General features: G+C 40.9%; 1 protein-coding gene across 1 annotated transcript; it reads right to left on the minus strand.

Annotated features, from left to right (window-relative positions):
* Positions 1-49: 49 nt before the first annotated feature.
* On the minus strand, positions 50-18,708 carry mtch2 (mitochondrial carrier homolog 2). Its single transcript, XM_034105138.2, has 13 exons — positions 18,580-18,708; positions 9,878-9,962; positions 6,861-6,967; positions 6,529-6,555; positions 6,377-6,433; positions 3,160-3,217; positions 3,007-3,058; positions 2,857-2,916; positions 2,006-2,099; positions 1,655-1,702; positions 1,511-1,578; positions 1,355-1,430; positions 50-774 (listed from the first exon to the last, which is right to left on the minus strand). Exons 1-13 carry the CDS (start codon positions 18,664-18,666, stop codon positions 688-690), a joined length of 906 nt encoding a protein of 301 aa, XP_033961029.1. The 5' UTR covers positions 18,667-18,708; the 3' UTR covers positions 50-687.
* Positions 18,709-21,092: the final 2,384 nt, after the last annotated feature.

A 21,092-nucleotide genomic window follows, 5' to 3' on the forward strand; every position in this document is an offset into this window, starting at 1 on the left:
TGTGTTTCCCAGTGATTGTCCATGAAATACCTAATAAGAAAAGACAGGGTAAAAAAGCAGTTTTTATTGGGGTCAGAATTAGTTGATACAAGCACTCAGGCTCCCTCTGTACATCCAAAACATGCTCCTGAACATCCAGCCCCTCCCCTGTATACTAGCATCACGCCGCCAAGCAGCCCTATGACCATGAACACATCGAGACAAACCACATGACAAGGGTCCCACTCATCATCAACATGTCAATAATTACGTTACCACATGCAGACTGTAGTGCTGTTTTCAACAAACAAGTCCCATCACATAGATGAAGGGGGGGGCATTTACATTAATCTATACTTAAAAAAACATGGGAAAGGGCCGGGGGGGCTCTTACACATTGGTCTGTCAACACTATTCAGACACATGAGCCATGCCATGTGGGTTTTCAAAACAAAATGAATGCTCCATTATTTTACAGCCCTGCAGTTTCAATCTATTCATTTATGTTACCAAACAAAGCCTGCTGAAAATTAACTGGAAATTAAAGTGTTTTTATTTCACATGATGGCCGGTTGTCAAGAAAATAACCCTCATGGTAAACAAGTGCATACAAAAAAAAGATTAAGTGCCAACCCCCAGATCAGGCAATGATGATTTGTTTTTAGCTTTATTATCACAACTATGTTCAGCTCAGTTTCTTGAGGCTTTTTAAAAAAATCTCTGCTGGTCCACTGCGTACATCTTTCCTGCCGGGAGCTTCCGGAAAAATAAACTGTTGCCTCTGCTCATGTTGCCCTGGAAACAAGAGAAGATTAGAAGTGTCTGGTGTGTACAATGGTGAAAACGGTTGATCTTTTCAAGGAAACATTTAGTAACGAGAAGGTCATAAGTGATGTCATCCTGCAGCTACATGAACTCATATTAGAACTAATGACGAAATGACTTATAAAAAAAAGTACTTATAAAACTAAATATACTTGTTACTGTCCAACATTTGTTATGAATAATGACAACCAGGTAGAAAATGGGACATGTTTCATGAGAATATAATTACTGAAACATTTAACGAGATGACAAAAAAATGTGTACAGAAAAATTGTAAACATTAGATGGAGCTAGTACAAGTAACAAGTGCAGTACTCGAGTACATTTACTTAACTGTCCACCACCGTTCATGATTTAAAAAAAACAACCAGGTAGAAACAGGACAAAAAAGCAGCGCCTTGTAATAGCGATATATAATTACTTAAAAAGTAATGGGGGAAACAAAAAATGTAAAAAACACGTTTTCACTCTGATGAATCCCAGGATTTGTGTGCATTATATTGAGTTGAATATAGTATATAATATAATATAGTAAATATGATGTGTGTACCTCTCTGCTGAGATGCCTCCAGCAGTCCACCCAGGTGGGGTATACTGAGGCGTAGGGGGGCAGACCTCCAGCCAGCCTGTGGAAACACAGTTCATTAAAGTCTGTAGGATCAAACTCTCCTCAGGATTTAAAGCAGAGGATAACCGGAGCACTCACCCGCAGTTATTAACAGCCATGAGGTTTGACACCAGGACAAAAGGGTACGTGAGCATACTGGCGAAGAACTGGAAGAGAAGAGCAGAGCAGCATGAAGAAACTACACACTGCAGGCTGACAGGCGGCCATGGTGGTTAAACTCACCCCCGTCACTGCCTGGGAGCAGTTCTTGATTTCTCCTGTGTGACTCATCTGTAAAGAGAAACACATCAGCAGTGAGTTATCTGTGAGCCCGAGTGGAGACAATTTACGCCAGCTTCAGGCAAACAACACTTAGCCTGATAAGTTGTTGCAGGCGACTAAATTAAATGGACCGTTATTTGGATAATTATTTCAGTAGGATTGAGAATTGTTGAAACATTGCGATGGTGAGAGTACACACCATAACAGTAGTCAATCTCCATTACAGGGTAAATCCTGCTTGATAGGTACCCACACCCCCCTTTACAGAACACAGAAGCAATGACTGAGTCCTGAGTGTGAGAGAACGCGTACCGAGTCGTCGATGGCATACGTGTTGATGGCGTGGGCTAGCAGGTTACAGATCCACAGAGACAGGACGTCACAGAGCAGGCGGGGTATCAAACCACTGGAGGAACACAGCAGGATAAGATTCAAGGTTCAAAGTACAGCTACAGTGAATAAATGGCAATGAAAATCTTATGAAAATCTCTCCAACAATGCAAAAAAAAAGCAAAATAGTCCATATACATGTAATATAATATGATATATACAAGAACAGAATGTGAACTGTTTGCGGTGATAACTGCTTCGATAAATAAGTAGATTGCAAGATGACAAACAGATTAATGTTTATGGAGGCACTTTACAGAAATCAGGTGTTCAGCAATCTTATGGCCTGTGGGGTAAAACTGCCCATAGGCCATAAGACTGCTAAACAGCTGAGCTCTGTTGAGTGCCTCCATATGACTCATTAACACATCAGCAATATTTGAACAATAATCATCATGCTGGATATAACATTATACTACTGAGAGAGAAGAGATAAAAAATACAAGTCTTCCTTTCTCCAGGCTGTGTAACTATGTAACTGTGTAACTATGTAACTGTGTAACTATGTGGGACAAAAACGTCCTGTTTGTAATGTTTTAATGATGATTACAAGTATTCATTTCACTGTCCATTCTACAGCTGATATTACAGTTTATCATTTTTTGGGATTGATCAACATATTTTCACACCCCACTTAAAGCTCAAAGTTTCTGTCCCTTTCTCGCTAAGAGTTGCTACGCTTGGACTCCTTGCTAGAAATGTTCATGCTTTCGCAGAAAGTCTATGACCAGAGGAGTATAAGGAGAAAAAGAAAGACAAGGAGTGAGACTTACGCAAAGAATCCTAGCATGCCTTCTTCTCTGTAGATTGTGACGATGGAGTCAAACACCCCACTGAGGATAGAAGATATATTTATTTGTTTAAGTTTTTAATAAATGTTAAAGTAATTTCATTGACGTGTGTGTCTATCATGAAAACATTACCTGTATTTTGTTTCCCTCCCAATAAACTGGACCATACATCGCAAAGTAATCACTGAAAAACAATTGGAGGGAAGCAGAGTTGACATAATGTCTCACCGCACACAAATCAAACAAACGTATGCTGTATCACAAGCCATAAAGACGTCCTCTTACCATGAAAAGGATGTGTGACTATGGTGGCGCAGGACCGAGCCACCATCTCTTTGGTTGTCTGAGGAAAATAAGGAAAAAATAATTAACTCATATAATCACATAAAACATTTACGTAAACCTTATCAGAATATTGTCAATAGGTGCTTTCACTACTACTACTTTTCCCACAAAGGTTCATCAGAACTTAGTTCATGAGAACTCTTTAGTTCTCATGAATAAGTACAGATCGCGTTCATACCGGAATAAGTCCCTGGGGAAGGATTAGGCAAATTAAGCCGCTGACGTCACTTCTTCTTCTTCTTCTGCTGCCTTGGGTTTACTGGCAGGCCGCAAACAACTTCACGGCGTATACTGCCACCCGGAGTCCCCGGCCGGAAGTCCCCGGAGTTGGGGACTGGCTTCAGTAGAAGCTGCTGGGACTAGTGTTAATTTTGTTGACTATGACGAAATATGTTCGTCAATGACCTTTTTTTCCATGACGAAAACGAGACGATGACGAGACGGCACCGACGGCAGTAAACAATAACTAACGAAATCATCATGCAATATCGTTGACGAAAAGTGACGAGACGAAAATGTAGTTTACTAAATAAAAACTATGCCAAAATGTCTTTACTTTAGTTGACGAAAAATGAGGAGACGAAATATTATCAAAGATAACGTTACATTTCTGATCAGTCAGTTTTTCTCCCAGCAGTTCCATTTCCGGTGCTGCGGCAGGGCAGCAGCTGTGTGTGCTGCGCGCGGCGATAGATTTGAATTACACCAGGCAGCGGCACACTGAACTATCAGGAAGACTCGGGTCTCACTCGTGGGCTAACTCGTGGTCTAACTCGTGGTCTAACTAACCTTATTTAACAGAAAATAAAATGGCAACAACAGGGCTTGGGAGCAGTGGTCGCACTCGCGTTAACCGAATACCCCCCGTCAGCGCGAGTGATTGATAAATTGTGCACTCGACGGGTAATAATGGATTATGACGGAAATGTTACGATCCTGTCCGTCAAAATGACTGACAACGAAAAAGTCTAAAGCCACCACTGCTTGGGAGAAAGAAACGATGTGATATTTGGGCCCATTTTCGCTACAATGAGGCGGAGAAAAAAAGCGAATGCATTGTTTCATCAGAAGGGAAGCAATGTGGCCATAACACAGCTGGTACAAACACCACACACCTGAGCAGATACTCTCTGCAAAGCTTCTTAATCATTCAACCTGTGTTTTTCATCAGATAAGGACAAGATATAATCTTATTGTGAAATAAATTTGACTAAAATGACAAATTATTGGTTTTGGCTAGACTAGTTTGACTGAAATGTTCTATATAATCTGATGACTAAAAAAGACTCAACTGTTTTCATTGACAAAAGTCAATGAAAACTGTTGAGTCTTTTTTAGTAGACTAAAATAATTAGTTTTCTTTGACTAAAATAAGACTAAAATGCTCAGACTTTTAGTCGACTAAAACTTGACTAAATAAAAACAGGATGAAGGTGACTAAATATGACTAAAACTAAAAAGGAAATTTAACACAGGACTAAGACTAAAACTAAATAAAAAAATAGCTGACGAAATTAACACTAGCTGGGACTCGCCAGAACGCAGACACCTCCTCATCTCCATCGCTCCCATGTTTTCTTTTGTGTTTCCATAAGTTATTCTCTGTGTTTGTGCACTGGGCTAATGCTAATAATGCTAATGCAAGGATAATAAAATGGCGGCTTCACAAAACTTTTTGGGTGTTTTGCAAACCTTTGTCTCCCACGAAAGTCCCTGCTCTCTAGCAGTGACGGGGGTAAAAAGGTACTCCTGAACTAATTTTAGTTCCGGATGTTTTTGGTGTGAACGCAACATTTCGGAACTATATCGGAACTAAAGTGGGAAAAGTACTGTGGTGTGAAAGCGCCTAATGAGCTTTATGTTGATATTATTTCATAGTTAAACATTTATTTTCTTGCCGTTTTTGTTAATAGTACACACATTATTATTTAGTTTAAGTATTATAATTCATTTAAGTTGTGTTTATGCTTTTATTTTGAAGGCAGCTTTGGGCCTGGGTGATGAGGCATTAGAGACAGGTTGGGGTGGGACTGGCGCAAAGAGAACACATTTCTTTTTACCAGGAAGAGACACAAGGAGGCCACAGGAAACAATAAGGGCAAGATGGGTCAAACTGTTGTTCATTGTACTCATTTGGATCATTGGAATAAAAAGGCACAACATGATTTGCTTGCCTCGACATTAAAACAGTTCGCTGTGTAAAATTAGCTGAATAGCAGCTTTATTTTGAGTTCATTTTCAGTTTTGTTCTTTATGATCGAGCCGCTATGTTATCATGAGACGTATCTTTGAGACTTCCTTCCAGACAAATGTTTAGTTTGCTCCTCCGCAATGGGAATCGCACAACCATGGCTAGCAGTGGGGAGAGCTCAAAAAAACTCAAAAGTTTGCAATTTGAAATTCTTTAATAAATATTTTACACAAATTGGAAAAAAGGTTATCAATATACAACATTATTTTTTACAATATTAAAGTAGTGGTGGTGGTAATAATGTAGAAAAGTTCATTATGTTGTGCTTTAATTTATGTTTTTACTGAATCTGGTTGATGCCAACAATTCATTTTTTGCAAAGACGTATGAAAACTAAAGTGATTTTAATGGAACATCACTATTTAAAGCTTATAATTTGATTGTTTTTCCTGATAGGAGCATGTGTGAAACATTATGCGTGCAATAACCGTCAAAAATATGAAAATCTCACAATAATGTATTTTATTACAGTTCTTTGGCTATGACAAATGGTCTGGAGTCATTTGGGAAATTGTTTTGAAGCAAGCATGCCATTCAAACCTGCTAGCGGGTTGTGTGTTTAGGGGGCTAAACTAAAGTATTACAGATTTAATAACACGCATGCTTGCAGGAATTTTATAGCACAAACTAAGACAATTAAAAATGAGTGTTGCAATACGGCTGCTATACGTTTTACAAACCACCAGATGTCACTGTTTTTGGCACTTTGAGAAACCCTGAGTTTTTCTAACCTTTTGCCCGACTATATGGCAAAAAAAAAAAAAAAGTGAGAGTTGTAGGAGGACTTTGCCCGGCTTTAATACACTCTGATAGGCTGTCATTATTTGAACAGTGTTATAGATTAAACAGACAGAGTATGGCATTCTGTCAGTCCCACAGTATAAGTGCAGTGTGTGAGAGTGGTACCTCATTAACAACATGCTGCAGGGAGCCCTCGGCAGCTTTCTGCTGACCTCCCAGAACCTGGAGAACAGAACAAACCTCAGAACCATCCACATCACATCACATCACAGTATGTTGTAATGGCACAAACAATGAATCAGACTAAAAAGTCTTACCTGAAGTGTGCCTTCTTCCTGACATTTCTGTAAGAAACTAGAGGTTAATATGATACAACTGAAGGATTCATAAGGATCTGAATAAATACTTTACATTAAGAAATGAGTTTAACCTTCTTGAATAACATTAAATGAAATCCATTTATCAGGCATCAGTAATCACTCAGGATGTTCAGATATCAGTTTGCTGCATATAAATCCTGATTTAAATTAGATGAGCGGTTAACATCAACCTACACACATCGAGTCTTATCAGTTTATAAATGATGCAACTTACTTCTATCTGAAGAACCAGCTAAATGTGTGCTACAGTACGATGTATTCAGTCCTACCTGCAGTACTCTGCTGTGCACTATGGTTCCGATGGAGCCAGCACAGAGCCTGGGACCGAGCCCTTTGAACAGTCCTGCTTTCCCATCAATCTTGATTATGTGTTTTGCTGAAAGTCAGAAAATACACAAAAGTTGGAAAATTACCTTCTCAAAACAGTAGACCACAAATACATAGTTACAGATTTGAGAAAGGATTCATATAATATTAGTTATCTATATGACCCATGGTTTGTACGTGAGAATTTGTCGCTGTAAGGTAGGCAGCAGTCAAATACAAATAAACACATTTTTCCGAGTGGGACTGGTTCTTTGGAGTATTTTTAGAGGTAGTTTGACAAAATAAATAAAAAAACAAAGCTGTATTCGTCAGATCTCCACAGCAACAAGCTGTTGGGTCCTGCAGCATCTGAACCAAACCACCAGACTCAGGGACAGTTTCATCCAACAGACCATAAGTCTGTTCAATTCCTGAGCTCTGTGAAGTGTCACCACTTACGCATATTAATAATATGCTGGTTATTTGTGTATCCGTTTGTCCCTCATATCCACTGATTTATATATTGTTACTAGAGATGTCCCGATCCGATCACGTGATCGGGGATCGGAGCCGATCACGTGATTTTCAAAAGATCGGAAGAAAAAAAATCGGGGATCGGGATATTTTTATTTTTTTTATAAAATATTTGTATTATTTTATTTAATGTTACAAAACAAAAATGACCATGTTCACGTCTTAAAGTCATCCTGAGGACTTAGTTTTGGTTTAAAAGTACACAACATCATGTATGTGTTGCTTTCTTTGGGCTTGTTTTCATAGACCTGGTTGCTTATTTCTCTCAAATCTGGCAACAGAGTGGGTGCTAATAGTAGCTAACGAGAGTCTACGTTCAGCTGGTGACTCGGGAGTCGGGACAGAGAAAATGTCAAGAGTTTGGAAGTATTATAAAATTGAAAGCGAAGGCAGTGTAACAGCCAGATGCAATGTTTGCAAGGCGGAGGTTCCGCGTGGTGGAAAGAACAGAGCTACGTTCAACACGACCAATCTACCTGAGAAACAAACACCAACAACAACACGACGAGTACACAGCGGCCACTCAGGTAACAACACTGAAACAACCGACACTTTCAGAGACTTTTAAAAAGGAAAGAGAAACTGCCCCAGAACAGTGAAAAGGCCAAAAAATAACAGCCAAGATAGCTGAATTCATCGCGTTGGATGCCCAACGCGATGAATTCTGTTACCTTTTTTTTCTCTTAATGCATTGCATAAAGATCGGGAAAAATCGGTATCGGCAGATTATCAAAATCAAATGATCGGAAGCAAAAAAAGGTGATCGGGACATCCCTAATTGTTACAGTTAACAGTATGTATTATACCGTACCATTTATATGTACACACTTTTTATTACATACATAGAAAGTAAGACTGCAAACGATATTTATCGAGTATATGACAAATAAAACGTTTAAACCTTTGAACTTTAAGACGGTTTCAGCAGATGATGTTTAACTCAATAAGCCACTTGAGGACACGAGTAACATTGATTTTAAAACATTTATATTAAAATCCCCTTTACTAATGCATTTGCTTAAATAAATCAGCCAACAAAAGGCAAAGAAGAAGTACACTGTTATCAAGTGTTCTATGGAGGATAAAATGCACTCGACCTCAGGGGATGATGCATTTCTGCAAGAAACATTAGCTGAATAGCACTTTGTTTCCTTGTATGAACAATCACAGGGCACCTTAATGGAAATTGAAACACAGGGGAATAGTGTGCTCTCATCAGAGTTGGGTGTAACGCGTTACTGTAATAATATTACTTTTGTCGGTAACGGAGTAGTGTAACGCGCTACTTTTATAATTCAGTAATCACACTACAGTTACTAACATTGCCCCGACACGCGTTACTTACTAAAATGAGTCATAATCACACTGACAGACAAGAGGGGTTTCCACCGCAGGTTTATATGTACGTAATCTGCGCGCGCGTCCACATCTCCACGTGCAGTGCTGCATAAACATGGCTGAGTCAGCGATAACATTCGAGGGGTCGAGGTATGCCCATTATTTTGAGTTCGTCCGAAGAATAGACAGGAATGTGACGGTGAGGTGCAAACTGTGTCCATGCCAGAAGCTGTTATCCACTGCTGTAAACACCACGTCAAACCTCAACAAACACCTGTAAAGAACACATGCTAACGTGAAGCTACCGCACACGCCATTTGTTGTTTGTTTATATCACGTAGTCTGTTCTTCTTCTGTCTTCCGGTTGTTGCCTGTTTTGAATGACGAATACACACTACCGCCGCCTGCTGGTAAGGAGAGTTATTGCCACGCAGTTCGTACGTGCTTGGCTGAAGTCTTTGCGGTGTCTGGTTCCAGTGCAACACATGGCCAAGACGCAGGAGAACACGCCGACGCAACAGCGTGAGCAGAGATAGACTGCGCAAAATACAGATAGCTGGAGACAGAGGACAGCCACGGTCAGATAGCAGGAGACAGAGGACAGCCACGGTCAGATAGCAGGAGACAGAGGACAGCCACGGTCAGATAGGAAAACATTCAGGATCTGGATCAGTCTTATGCGACAATGGAAACTGAACTAAAGAGAACATTTGAAACTTCAGCAGTCTGCGTGATCTGCCTGTAGGGAGGGGCGGGCCGCCCCTGCGAGTAAAGTAACGAAGTAGTGTAATATATTACTTTTTTTTTTAAAGTACATAGCAGCCAATACAGATGCACCTTAATGTTTATTTTATTTTGTATTTATTTGAGTGAATAAAAAAAAAGAAAAAAGTGTGATAATTTTTTATGCTGTACCCAAAACGTACCGAACCAAACCGTGACCTAAAAACCGAGGTACGTACCGAACCGAAATATTTGTGAACCTAGTGTGAAGTACGCAACATTTCAAGAACTATCGGAACTATAGTGGGAAAATACTCTGGTGTGAAAGTGCCTAATGTTATAAAGGATACAGTTGTAAGCAGGGCTTAATGTGAAAGACACTCACCGTAAGCAAACAGTCCAGGCAGCTGGTAGACTTGTCTGCCAAACAGGTTCCTGCCCAGGGTTGGAGCGAGTGGCTCATGTCCTACCTAACGACAGTGATAAGAGAGTGATAAGCAATATGCACTGGAACGGCCCGTCCACACAGCGGCGTGCGTTGAAGCTTCCAACGCTTCTGCCCATTCACTTTGAATGGGGTGACGTCACTTTTAGCCGATCTGCATCGTGGGAAGCGACACGGAGTGTCGCTGGCATGGCTCGCTGCAAAAGTTGAGCAATGTTCAACTTTTGACGCCTCGGCAGACGCGTCAGCCAATCGAATCATATGCCAGTACAAGCTCTAGCCAATCAAACTGCTGCTTGTGTGTCAGGGGCGGGAGATTCATGGGATTGGTTGTTGGTCGAGTGTCAGACACGCCCGCCTGCAAGCGTCAACGCACGCCGCTGTGTGGACGGGCCGTAACTGTATGCACTTTATGTCTTAGCAACTGTGGCTCCCCCACACTTCCTGGTGTTTTGATACATTGTAGTCAAGTTGTTGACATTTTGCTTCAGTGGAATTTGTTTATTCTACAAACTGTCCTAACATTTTTCTGGCCACTACTTCATTTTGTCAACCGTAAACCGTCAATGAGTTGCCTCACTGGTCAAAGCCAGTGGTCTGAAGTAACTAAGTGCATTTATTCAAGTATTGTACTTAAGTATAATTGGACTGTCTTGTACTTTACTTGAGTATTTTCATTTTCTGCTACTTTGTACTTCTACTTCAATACATTTTATAGGGAAATATTGTACTTTTTGCACTACATTTATTTGGCACGTGTAGTTACTTTTACATAACGTGTTTGTGTAATATATATTTACTACTAATTTACTCACTACTTCCCAAAATGTGCTCCATATTTAAGAAGTTAAAAACTCTTAGAAATATTATTATAGAATATTATTCTGATTTTATTATTAGAAAATACATATAACAGGCATTCTGCACTCTGAGTACTTTCACTTTTGACACTTTATACATTTAGCTGATAATACTTCTGTACTTTTACTTAAGTAACATTTCAAACTCAGGACTTTTACTTTAGTGTATGCTTAGACTGTGGCATTACTACTTTTACTTAAGTATATACGGTGGCCCTGAAGTGCAAGTCAAAACAACATTTCAGAAAACACTACAGCAGAAAACACCACAACATTTCAGAAAACACAAGGACATTTCAGAAAACACCTCAGCATTACACAAAACGCTACAGCATTTCACAAAACGCTTCAACATTTCAACTTTTACGGAAAGAAAGTTGTAAAGGAATACCTTAACGGCCCGTCTACACTACAGCGCCGAAAGCTCCAATCTGACGTCACGTAGCCTCGCTTTTTCGCCGAACTGAATTGTGGGTAGCAGAGCGGTCCGTCTCAGGCGTCTCCGGCGACAGAAGTTGAACAATGTTCAACTTCTGACGCTGGAGACGCCGGAGTAGCCAGCGCCAGCCAATCAAATCCCGTTTCCCAAAATCTGATAGCTGAAGCCGTAGCCAATCAAACCGCGTCTAAGCTGGGAGAGATATCCCGCCGTTCATTTCTATATTTCAAAAAAAGTCGGAGGAGAAACTAACTATCGCCGTAGAAAATCACCCGGTTTTGTATGACCAGACCCTCTTCACCTACCGGGATACAAACCGGAGGAACCAGGCATGGAGGGAGGTGGCAGAGACAGTGGGTGAAACTGGTAGGTTTTCGCCTGTTTGGGGAGTTTATATATATATTGCTCCCATACAATCCCCGGGGTTTTTTGCTTTGTATGTCGGGGGCGGGAGATTCATGTGATTGGTTGTTGGCCGTGTTGCTTGAATAAAATCCCCAAGCTCCAGACACGCCCAGCTCCAAGCTATTTTTGAAGCTGTAGTGTGGACGCTCCGTTAGGGAGAACATTTCTTGTTTGTGATTGGACAGAGCCAGAGAAGCACTGCTGTGATTGGTTGTTTTTGCTGCCAGTCAAGAAATGAGGCTTCGTGATTGGTCAACACCCGACAGCGCAACATGTCCCAAAACATCAGCCGTTAGCACACAGCTCCTCATATCTGTTCAGAAACTGGACAAAAGTTAAACATGTACAAACCACAGATTGTCTATGTCATGGAGAATACAGTTGCTGCTTTATTTCTCTCTGTATCATGTTGTTGTGAGTGTGGACGGAGCAGCTACAGGTTAGTTTATCCTGCTCGATCCGATCTCAATTCAGGTTTTTTTCCTGCACACTTGTCAGAGCATTAATTCATGGTTTTTACTAACTGGTATCAGTATGTTGTTACTTCGGCATCATTTTGAAATGTGTATTACAATTAAATCCCGGTAAAATATGTTCATTTTGTTGTAGTTGGTATCTACCATAGTATTTTCATGGATATAAGCCCCGCCCCCTCCAGCGCATCTTGTTTGAATGACAGGATTGAACCAAGCGGCAAACTCTGGGGAAGAGCTGGGACGCCAATACGGAAGTGCCACACTCTGCAGTTCATCTAGTGGCCAGTAGGAGTAGGCTGCAGAAGGGAGCAATTTCCATAGACCCCCATGTTAAAATGCCCAACTTTACAGCAGAAATAAACATGTTTACATCGTGGTTCAAAAGACCATATTCTCTGTATAGTTAGATCCCCCCTTCATGACTACTCTGTGGGGGGTGAATTTTTTCTCAACTCATCTGTTTAATTAATATTAAGCCTTAAAACTTTTGCATAAATTAGGGCGTGGTCACTTTGATGGACATGTACGTGCCTCACTGTCAGCTAACAGCAACTTGTCCACTCTGCTAGGCTACAACCATAGAGGCTACAACGTTAATTAGTTGTAGTTACTGTACTTGACCCTTTAGCCGTGTTCGTGGTGATTGTGCCTTTTAGGGAATATTGTTACAAATACCAGACAATTAAAATGTTGTGCCGTGCACTTGATTGTACTAACAGAACTTCCAAGAAGTCTAAAATTATAATATTATACATGTTAACCCCGTTTGCAGGTGTTTGTGTGCTTGGTAGCTTAGCTTGCTACTTATTAGCCAGCTAAGGACGTAACACATTTTAGTTTATGATTCAGCCTTGGGTAAGACTTTTATAGTCGATGGCTATGACGCCCATAATGCTAAACGGGAGCAAATGTTAATAGGGGACCCAATTATCCCAGTGGTGGCCGCCGGAGCTAACGGAGCCGCAGGGGCCTAGCTCCAGCCGGCGTCCCGGAGCTAGCCCACTGCGGCTCCGTTTAGGTCCGGGCAGTGGAGTCCGTCTTTTCTCAACGTGTGAATGACAAGCATTAAGAATAACAAAATATAGCTAATTCTCTTGCACATTGTCTCATTTGATTAAGAATGTAACGTTTACAGTGCATGAAATTAAGGATTTTGGGAGATGGCCCTGTGGGTCATCTAAGCTAATTTACAGATGGCCCTGAGCCCAATAGAGATTGCGGACTAAAATTGCAATAAAAATGCGCGCGGACGAAATGACGCACGAAGGGTTTGGGGGGCCTCCCCCTAGAACATTTTGATTTTTGCAGGTCTTAGATGCTGTCTGGTGCATTCTCTAGACTGAATTATAAGATGAACACCACAATATTATATTGTACAATTTCAATTTTATTCTTCATTTCACTTGCTTGTCTGTTCTTGTTTGTGTTTGCTGGCTTACATGCCCTGCATAGCTATTTAGAAACACTTAAGTTGTTGGTCAAGACACTTTCCATCTGATGAAGGCAAATGCCTTCCCAGATGTAAAAAAAGTAGAAAACATTACATTCAGTTATAACTGCCAAAACAAACATTATTTACACTATTATGGCACCTGTTAAAAATGTTTGTAATGTTATCTACTGTAAGTTGGTCGAACGAATGCCTCCTCATCCGGAAGCTGACCGAGCAGACTCGAGCAGCAGTCGAGAGGAGGCGAGCGCATCCGTGAAGCACACACAATGGCGACGTCAGAGTTCCCGTTAGCCGGCAAATCTAAATCTCTTCGGTCAAAATAATTTCCCTTTAGCGCTTCAGTTGCGCCACTTATGTGACAGACAAGAAGAGTATATGACAGACAAGAATAGTCCATTCTAATGTCTAACACTGGAGAAAGAGATGTCCTGTATGGGTTGATCTGTTGGTAATGCCTCGGGGTTCCGGTGGGCATGTAAACAAATGCATAATGCTGCGCTATACTTTGTGGCCTCACCCAGTTGCATAGCGACACTTATTGTTTAGGTGTCTTTTAATAAGCAGGTAGTCCTATCATTAGCTAGAACTAGCTGGATCTGGTCGATATGGACATAAACGCGAGTGAAGTCTAATCTGACGGGAGAGAGAGATCAGCTGCTGCTGACGAGTTGACACGCAGCTCTGCATTATCACATGCAGCGGTGAGCGCACAAAACACACACTTCCCGTTGGAATATCACACGTAGATATTTGAATTACCTCAAACTACCTAAACTAGTTATAGATATGTTTAGTTTTACTGTCGATCCGCGATCCGCATGATACTGGCATAATAGATTGCCCGATCAGGCAACCAGCAGGTGAGGCTTCATTGCCCGAGCTAAATACTAGATGGCCCCGGGCCATCGGGCAGTCCTTAATGTCGAGCCCTGCGTTTATATAGGGGAACTACACCGTTAGCAGTAACTTGGTATGCATGTATTTCATGTTAGCTTAGCTTCTTAGCCTGAGCTAGCTCTGTTTACTTCCAGTTCGGAGGCAGCCGGTCCCGCCTCGGCTCCGCCTCTTTGCCCTTATTTGGAGCAGGCGGGATTAGACTTTGACGTCCGACTCCGCCTACTAAGGGCTTCACGGCAACTCTGCAGAATCCTATGGGTGACGTCACAGTAGGGGTGGGCGATATGACGATATATATCGTCGTGACGATATTAGGTCTCCACGATAGGACGATATCTCTGAAAAAGCATATCGTGATAAAAAATAAAAATAAATAAATAAATAGCGGGAGGGGAAGAGGCTCTCCGTGCACGGCGCAGGGGGCTATGACAGCGGACGGAGAGCCTCTTCCCCTCCCGCTCCCCTAGCCTTACCTACTGATTTTAATTTCACCATATATCAAGCCCGATCGATTTCACAATGTCAGCGCACCTCTGCTTTCGTTCATTCCGAGTTGTTTGACACACTCCCAAAGTCCCCACCCCCTTTCTTTGCTGCGAGGAAAAATACACTGTTGGCAGTCTGCACACACAGCAATAATGGACGGAGAGTCAGATTCTGATGTAGAAGAATTAGATTTAGTCCCCAAAAAGAACTCTACGTCTGTGGTATGGAAATATTTTGGATATAACACAGACACGGAGCAAACAAATGCAATTTGCAAAATGTGCAAAAAAGGAAATTTCAAAGCGACAGATGGCAACACGTCGGGCTTACGAGACCACCTCAAACGCAAGCACCAGAAAGAGCATGCAGAGACTGAGTGCAAGGTCCCCCGCGTGTGAATGCACAATCTACCGCAGCGACTGCACCAAAACAAACTACCATAGGGCAGGCATTTCATAAAGGGGCTCCTTATGAAAAGACTAGCAAACGGTGGAAAGACATAACTGACGCGGTGGCGTTTTATGTTTTTCCCTTCAGTTATGCTAAAGTATTTTATTACACTTCAAGTCTACTCTAAAGTTTACATTTTAATTGTTTGGCACTGACTTTTCCTCATTGATGTTTTATGTTTTACTTAGTTATGTTTTACCCTCCTTTTCATGTTTATTGATGTTCACTGCTCACTTGTTCATTCAGGGGTTCATTTCTGAAATAAAACCAGCTTGAAATGCTATTTTGGTCTGTTACTCCTTTTTGTTTTAGTTTGTTACCTTGTAGGTGCTTGTACTGTTAAGTAACTTGAAAAATAACCATAATAACCGACATGAAAAAATATCGTGATATATATCGTCTATCGTGATACTGCTTGAAAATATCGTGATAACATATTTTTCAATATCGCCCACCCCTACGTCACAGACACTACGTCCATTTATATATACAGTCTATGGATTGAACACAACTGACAGCCGTGGTGAAACTCCAGCGATTACGGCTCATCCACACAGCGGCGTGCGTTGAAAGCTTCACCATTCACTTTGAATGGGGTGACGTCACTTTTCGCAAAACTGCATTGTGGGAAGCGAAGCGGAGCTTTGCTGGCGTGGCTCGCTGCAAAAGTTGAGCAATGTTCAACTTTTGATGCCTCGGCAGAAGCGTCAGCCAATCGAATCATATGCCAGTACCAGCTCTAGCCAATCAAACCGCTGCTTGTGTGTCAGGGGCGGGAGATTCATGTGATTGGTTGTTGGTCGAGTTTCAGACACGCCCGCCGGCAAGCTTCAACGCACGCTGCTGTGTGGACGGGCCGTTAGAGCGATACGAATATTCGGGGCTCATCTCCATGTAAATACTGTGGTAGACTACAACAAAATTAACATTTTACCGTGATTTAAATTGTAATATACGTTTCAAAATGATGCCCAAGTATAGAGATGTCCCGATCGGGGATCAGGATTTAAAAAAAAAAAATGTTTATAAAATATTTTAATTATTTTATTTAATGTTACAAAACAAAAATGACCATGTTCACGTCTTAAAGTCATCCTGAGGACTTAGATTTGGTTTAAAATTACACAACATCATGTATGTGTTGCTTCTTTTGGGCTTGTTTTCAGACCTGGTTGCTTATTTCTCTCAAATCTGGCAACAGAGTGGGCGCAGTGTCTAATAGTAGCAGTAAGCTAACGAGAGGCTACGTTCAGCTGGTGACTCGGGAGTCGGGACAGAGAAAATGTTAGGAGTTTGGAAGTATTATAAAATTGAAAGCGAAGGCAGTGTAACAGCCAGATGCAATGTTTGCAAGGCGGAGGTTCTGCGTGGTGGAAAGAACAGAGCTACGTTCAACACGACCAATCTAATACGCTACCTGAGAAACACACACCAACAACAACACGACGAGTACACAGCGGCCACTCCGGTAACGGCACTGAAACAACAGACACTTTTAAAAAGGAAAGAGAAACTGCCCCAGAACAGTGAAAAGGCCAAAAAAATAACAGCCAAGATAGCTGGATTCATCGCGTTAGATGACCAGCCGTTATCTGTTACCTTTTTTTTCTCTTAATGCATTGCATAAAGATCGGATCGGGAAAAATCGGTATCGGCAGATTGTCAAAATCTAATTATCGGAATCGGATCGGGAGCAAAAAAAGGTGATCGGGACATCCCTACCGAAGTATCAACATACTGATACCGGTTAGTAAAAATCATGAATTAATTAAGAGTGCAGACAAGACGGCAGGCGAAAAACCTTTTGAAATGCGTGTTTTCTGAATGTGTATCGGATCGATCAGGATAAACTAATCTGGTTCCGTCCACACTCACAACAACATGATACAGACAGAAATAAAGCAGCGACTGTATTTTCCATAACACAGACGTGTTTAGTTCATGTTGAACTTTGGTCCAGTTTCTGAACAGATATGAAGAATTGTGAGCTCTGTGTGCTAACAGTCGGGTGCTGACCAATCACGAAGCGTCATTTCTTGACTGGCAGCAAAACAACCGATCACAGCAGTACTTCTCTAGCGGCCTCTGTCCAATCACAAACAAGAAGTGTTTTCCCTAAAGGAATACCCTTTCTGTAAAAGTTGAAATGTTTTGTGAAATGCTGTGGTATTTTCTGAAATGCTGTAGTGTTTTGTGAAATGCTGAAGTGTTTTGTGAAATGCTGTAGTTGTTTTGTGAAATGCTGAAGTGTTTTGTGAAATGCTGTGGTGTTTTGTGAAATGTTGTGGTGTTTTGTGAAATGCTGTGGTGTTTTCTGAAATGTTGTGGTGTTTTGTGAAATGCTGTGGCGTTTTCTGAAATTTTGTTTTGACTTGCAATTCAAGGCCACCGTAAGTAGAGGACCGGAGTACTTCTTTCATCACTGGTCAAAGCTGACTTAGTAACAGCTATTGTTAGCTTACTGTCTTTTCATTGGGCTAAATGACACCGGGCTGTAGATAACAGTACTGTTGCAAATGAGTTATTAAAATTGCACGACGATAGTGAGCCAACAGCCCCTGTGGTGTAAAACTAACTGTACGGACAAATAAGGGCATTGTACTGTGAAACAAAGCCACTGTTTCTGAATGGAAACTATGAAGGCACTTCGGGGAATTGTATTCATACAACACAGAGGTTCGAGGTTAGCTAGCAAAGCAGAGCTGCTCGGCTGACAGCTAGTTAGCTGTTATTCCTAGCTATGTCAACCAGGTTAGAAATAACAGCATGTGTGCGTGAGAATGCACACATACTGTTATTTTAATGGGAAATTAAGTGTTCAAGTAAATTATGCATACACCAAAACACAACTAACTTCCGCCTACACAGAGTATTTGGAAACAGAAGGTCATAGGGACAACAGACGGAGCATAATGTAGTTGATGTTGTCAGAGGAATATTTGCTGCTATATGTATTAGCTGAATCAAATAGTCCATAATAATGATTGACGAACGAGCATTTATATTAATTTACTGACAGGCGAGGCTAATTAAACTGCGCTATTGTAAATGGAGTTTGACAGGTCCCTCCTCAGGCTACTAGCTAACGTTGTTTACAAATGCGAGCCAAAAGTGTCAAAAGCAGCTCCTAAAGCAGAAACATCTCCCAGCGTCTGCACCGACCCCTCCCCTCTTACCTGGATCAGGACTTTAATGTACATCAAAGGGTGGGAGAGGACGGTGAGCCCTGATCCCAGCAATACTTGGCCACACGTGTCCGCCATTTTTGGAGAGATAGGAAGCCCTTCACGTTCGTCTTCTTGCGTCAGAGGAAGCGATCCCGCCTTATTTATTACGGTACCGCCATCTAGTGTTCTTCCATGGCTCAGCATCAGACCCTGTCCATAAATTAAATCACTCTGCTTTCTCCACTGGACAGCCGTGGTGGAAAAATATTTGAGATGCGTTACTTGAGTAAAAGTACCAATACTTTGGTAAAATACTTCATTACAAGTAAAAGTATTGTATTCGAAATCGTACGTAAGTGAAAGTAAACATGTAGTATCAGCAGGGGTTAAATTGGGATTTTATATGTGGGGGGGGGGGCTCTGTGTGGAGGGGGGGGGGCAATTAGACCAGGGGTGCCCACACTTTTTCAGTTTGAGAACTACTTTTAAAATGACCAAGCCCATATGATCTACCTACAGGATGATGATGATGATCTACCCAATCTGTGTCGCGAGCGAGTCACATAAACGCATAATAGTGCGTTGCATTTGCGCTTCAGATGAGGAGTTGAGGCCCCCTCATAACTGCATGAACCCATATGGCACAATACAACTCAGACTGGCTTACCTGTACGCAGACCCGGCCCCCTGGATTTGGGCCCGCTGTTTTAATCAGGGCTGAATACAACATTTTAATTGTTTTATTATTATGTTTATTGTTGTTATTTGTAGGGCTTTGTCTTTATATTTATTTTTGTTTTAAACTATGTTGAAAGATTAGTTTAATATAATTTATTTATTTTTGCTATGAAATTCTGAATGAAAGGCTGCGCGCGAGACTGGTTTTTCGCTGGGTTGAGTCGTGTGGGTTTTTGAGTGAGATGCGGCACAGCAGCCTGTCAGTTTACTCTTGCTAGGTTAGTTTGGCTATTATCATTTATATTTATCTGCAACAATGGATATCAGGAAGTGGTTCATGAAAGGAATATGGCAACTCAGAGCCAGATGCAGGCACATTAGAAGAAATCAGTTACATTACCAACGAGGGAGGCTGGCCATCAATAATATTTTGAAGAGAAATTGACTCAAGCCGGCTCTCTCACAAATTCCTGCTCTGTGCGCAAGCAGACCGTCTCTCTCTCTCTCTCTGCCACAAAACCAACCAATGGATTTATAATAAGACCATCAACAACCTTATGGCAACCAAAACCCCTCTGTTTCCGTAACAACAATTCACGAGCACCTCCCCCTGCTGAAAAAAACAGCATTGACTAGCTGTTAAACCCCGAGCCTGTTTTTCAGGTTTCAGGCTCGAAAATGACATGCCCAGAACAAATGACTGTAACTTCACTTCTAAAAGGTTTATATGAATAATCTTTGTTATCAAAGCAAGGTTACATCTGTGAGTTGGATGTAGAAGTGTCAGAATCAATATAGATGTTTCTGTGTCAGAGTTAATTCAGATGGAACATAGCAAGAAAATGTAAATTCCTGTCTCCACCTAAAGAAAACCCATTACTTATAGTGAAGACCAACCTTGAATGATGGGTTAGTAGCCTAAAAGCTTTAGGAATCCAAATTATAACATATAATAAGTACCCTGTATCAAGATTGAGGCAAAACAAGTGACATTTGACCTTTTTAGAGAGGTTTATGAAAATAAAGTCCAGGCGGAATAAGCTTTGGGCACATTTGGGCCCATTTGGGCCGATCAGTGCCATTTGACATTTTTCAGATACCAGACTATAAAAATCATTGTATTACATTGAATAATCACTATAGGTATTCATTCCATTAAAAAAAAAAAATTAAAAAAATGTAAATAAAAAAAAAGATTCTTAAAAAAATATTAAAAATATTTGTGTGAGTGTGTATAAAAAAAATCAGGGTCCCCGTCGGCGGGGACCTTCGGGCTTAACTTAACTATCTCCATAAGTAATCTGAATGTCAGTTTGTGATTTTGAGGCTATTTCAGTGAAACAAGGCTGTTTTTAACATTTGACAGATTTATGCTTGATTCTCTCCAAAACTGTCATTCAGATGACTTTTGGAGAGAATTAAGCATAAATCTGTCAAATGTCGAAAACAGCCTTGTTTCAATGAAATAACCTCAAAATCACAAATTGACATTCAGATGACTTTTGGAGAGAATTAAGCATAAATCTGTCAAATGTCGAAAACAGCCTTGTTTCAATGAAATAACCTCAAAATCACAAATTGACATTCAGATGACTTTTATGCTTAACTATCTCCATAAGTAATCTGAATGTCAGTTTGTGATTTTGAGGCTATTTCAGTGAAACAAGGCTGTTTTTAACATTTGACAGATTTATGCTTGATTCTCTCCAAAACTGACATTCAGATGACTTTTGGAGAGAATTAAGCATAAATCTGTCAAATGTCGAAAACAGCCTTGTTTCAATGAAATAACCTCAAAATCACAAATTGACATTCAGATGACTTTTTGGAGAGAATTAAGCATA

The sequence above is a fragment of the Pseudochaenichthys georgianus genome, chromosome 3, assembly GCF_902827115.2.
Source record: "Pseudochaenichthys georgianus chromosome 3, fPseGeo1.2, whole genome shotgun sequence".
Lineage (NCBI taxonomy): Eukaryota > Metazoa > Chordata > Actinopteri > Perciformes > Channichthyidae > Pseudochaenichthys > Pseudochaenichthys georgianus.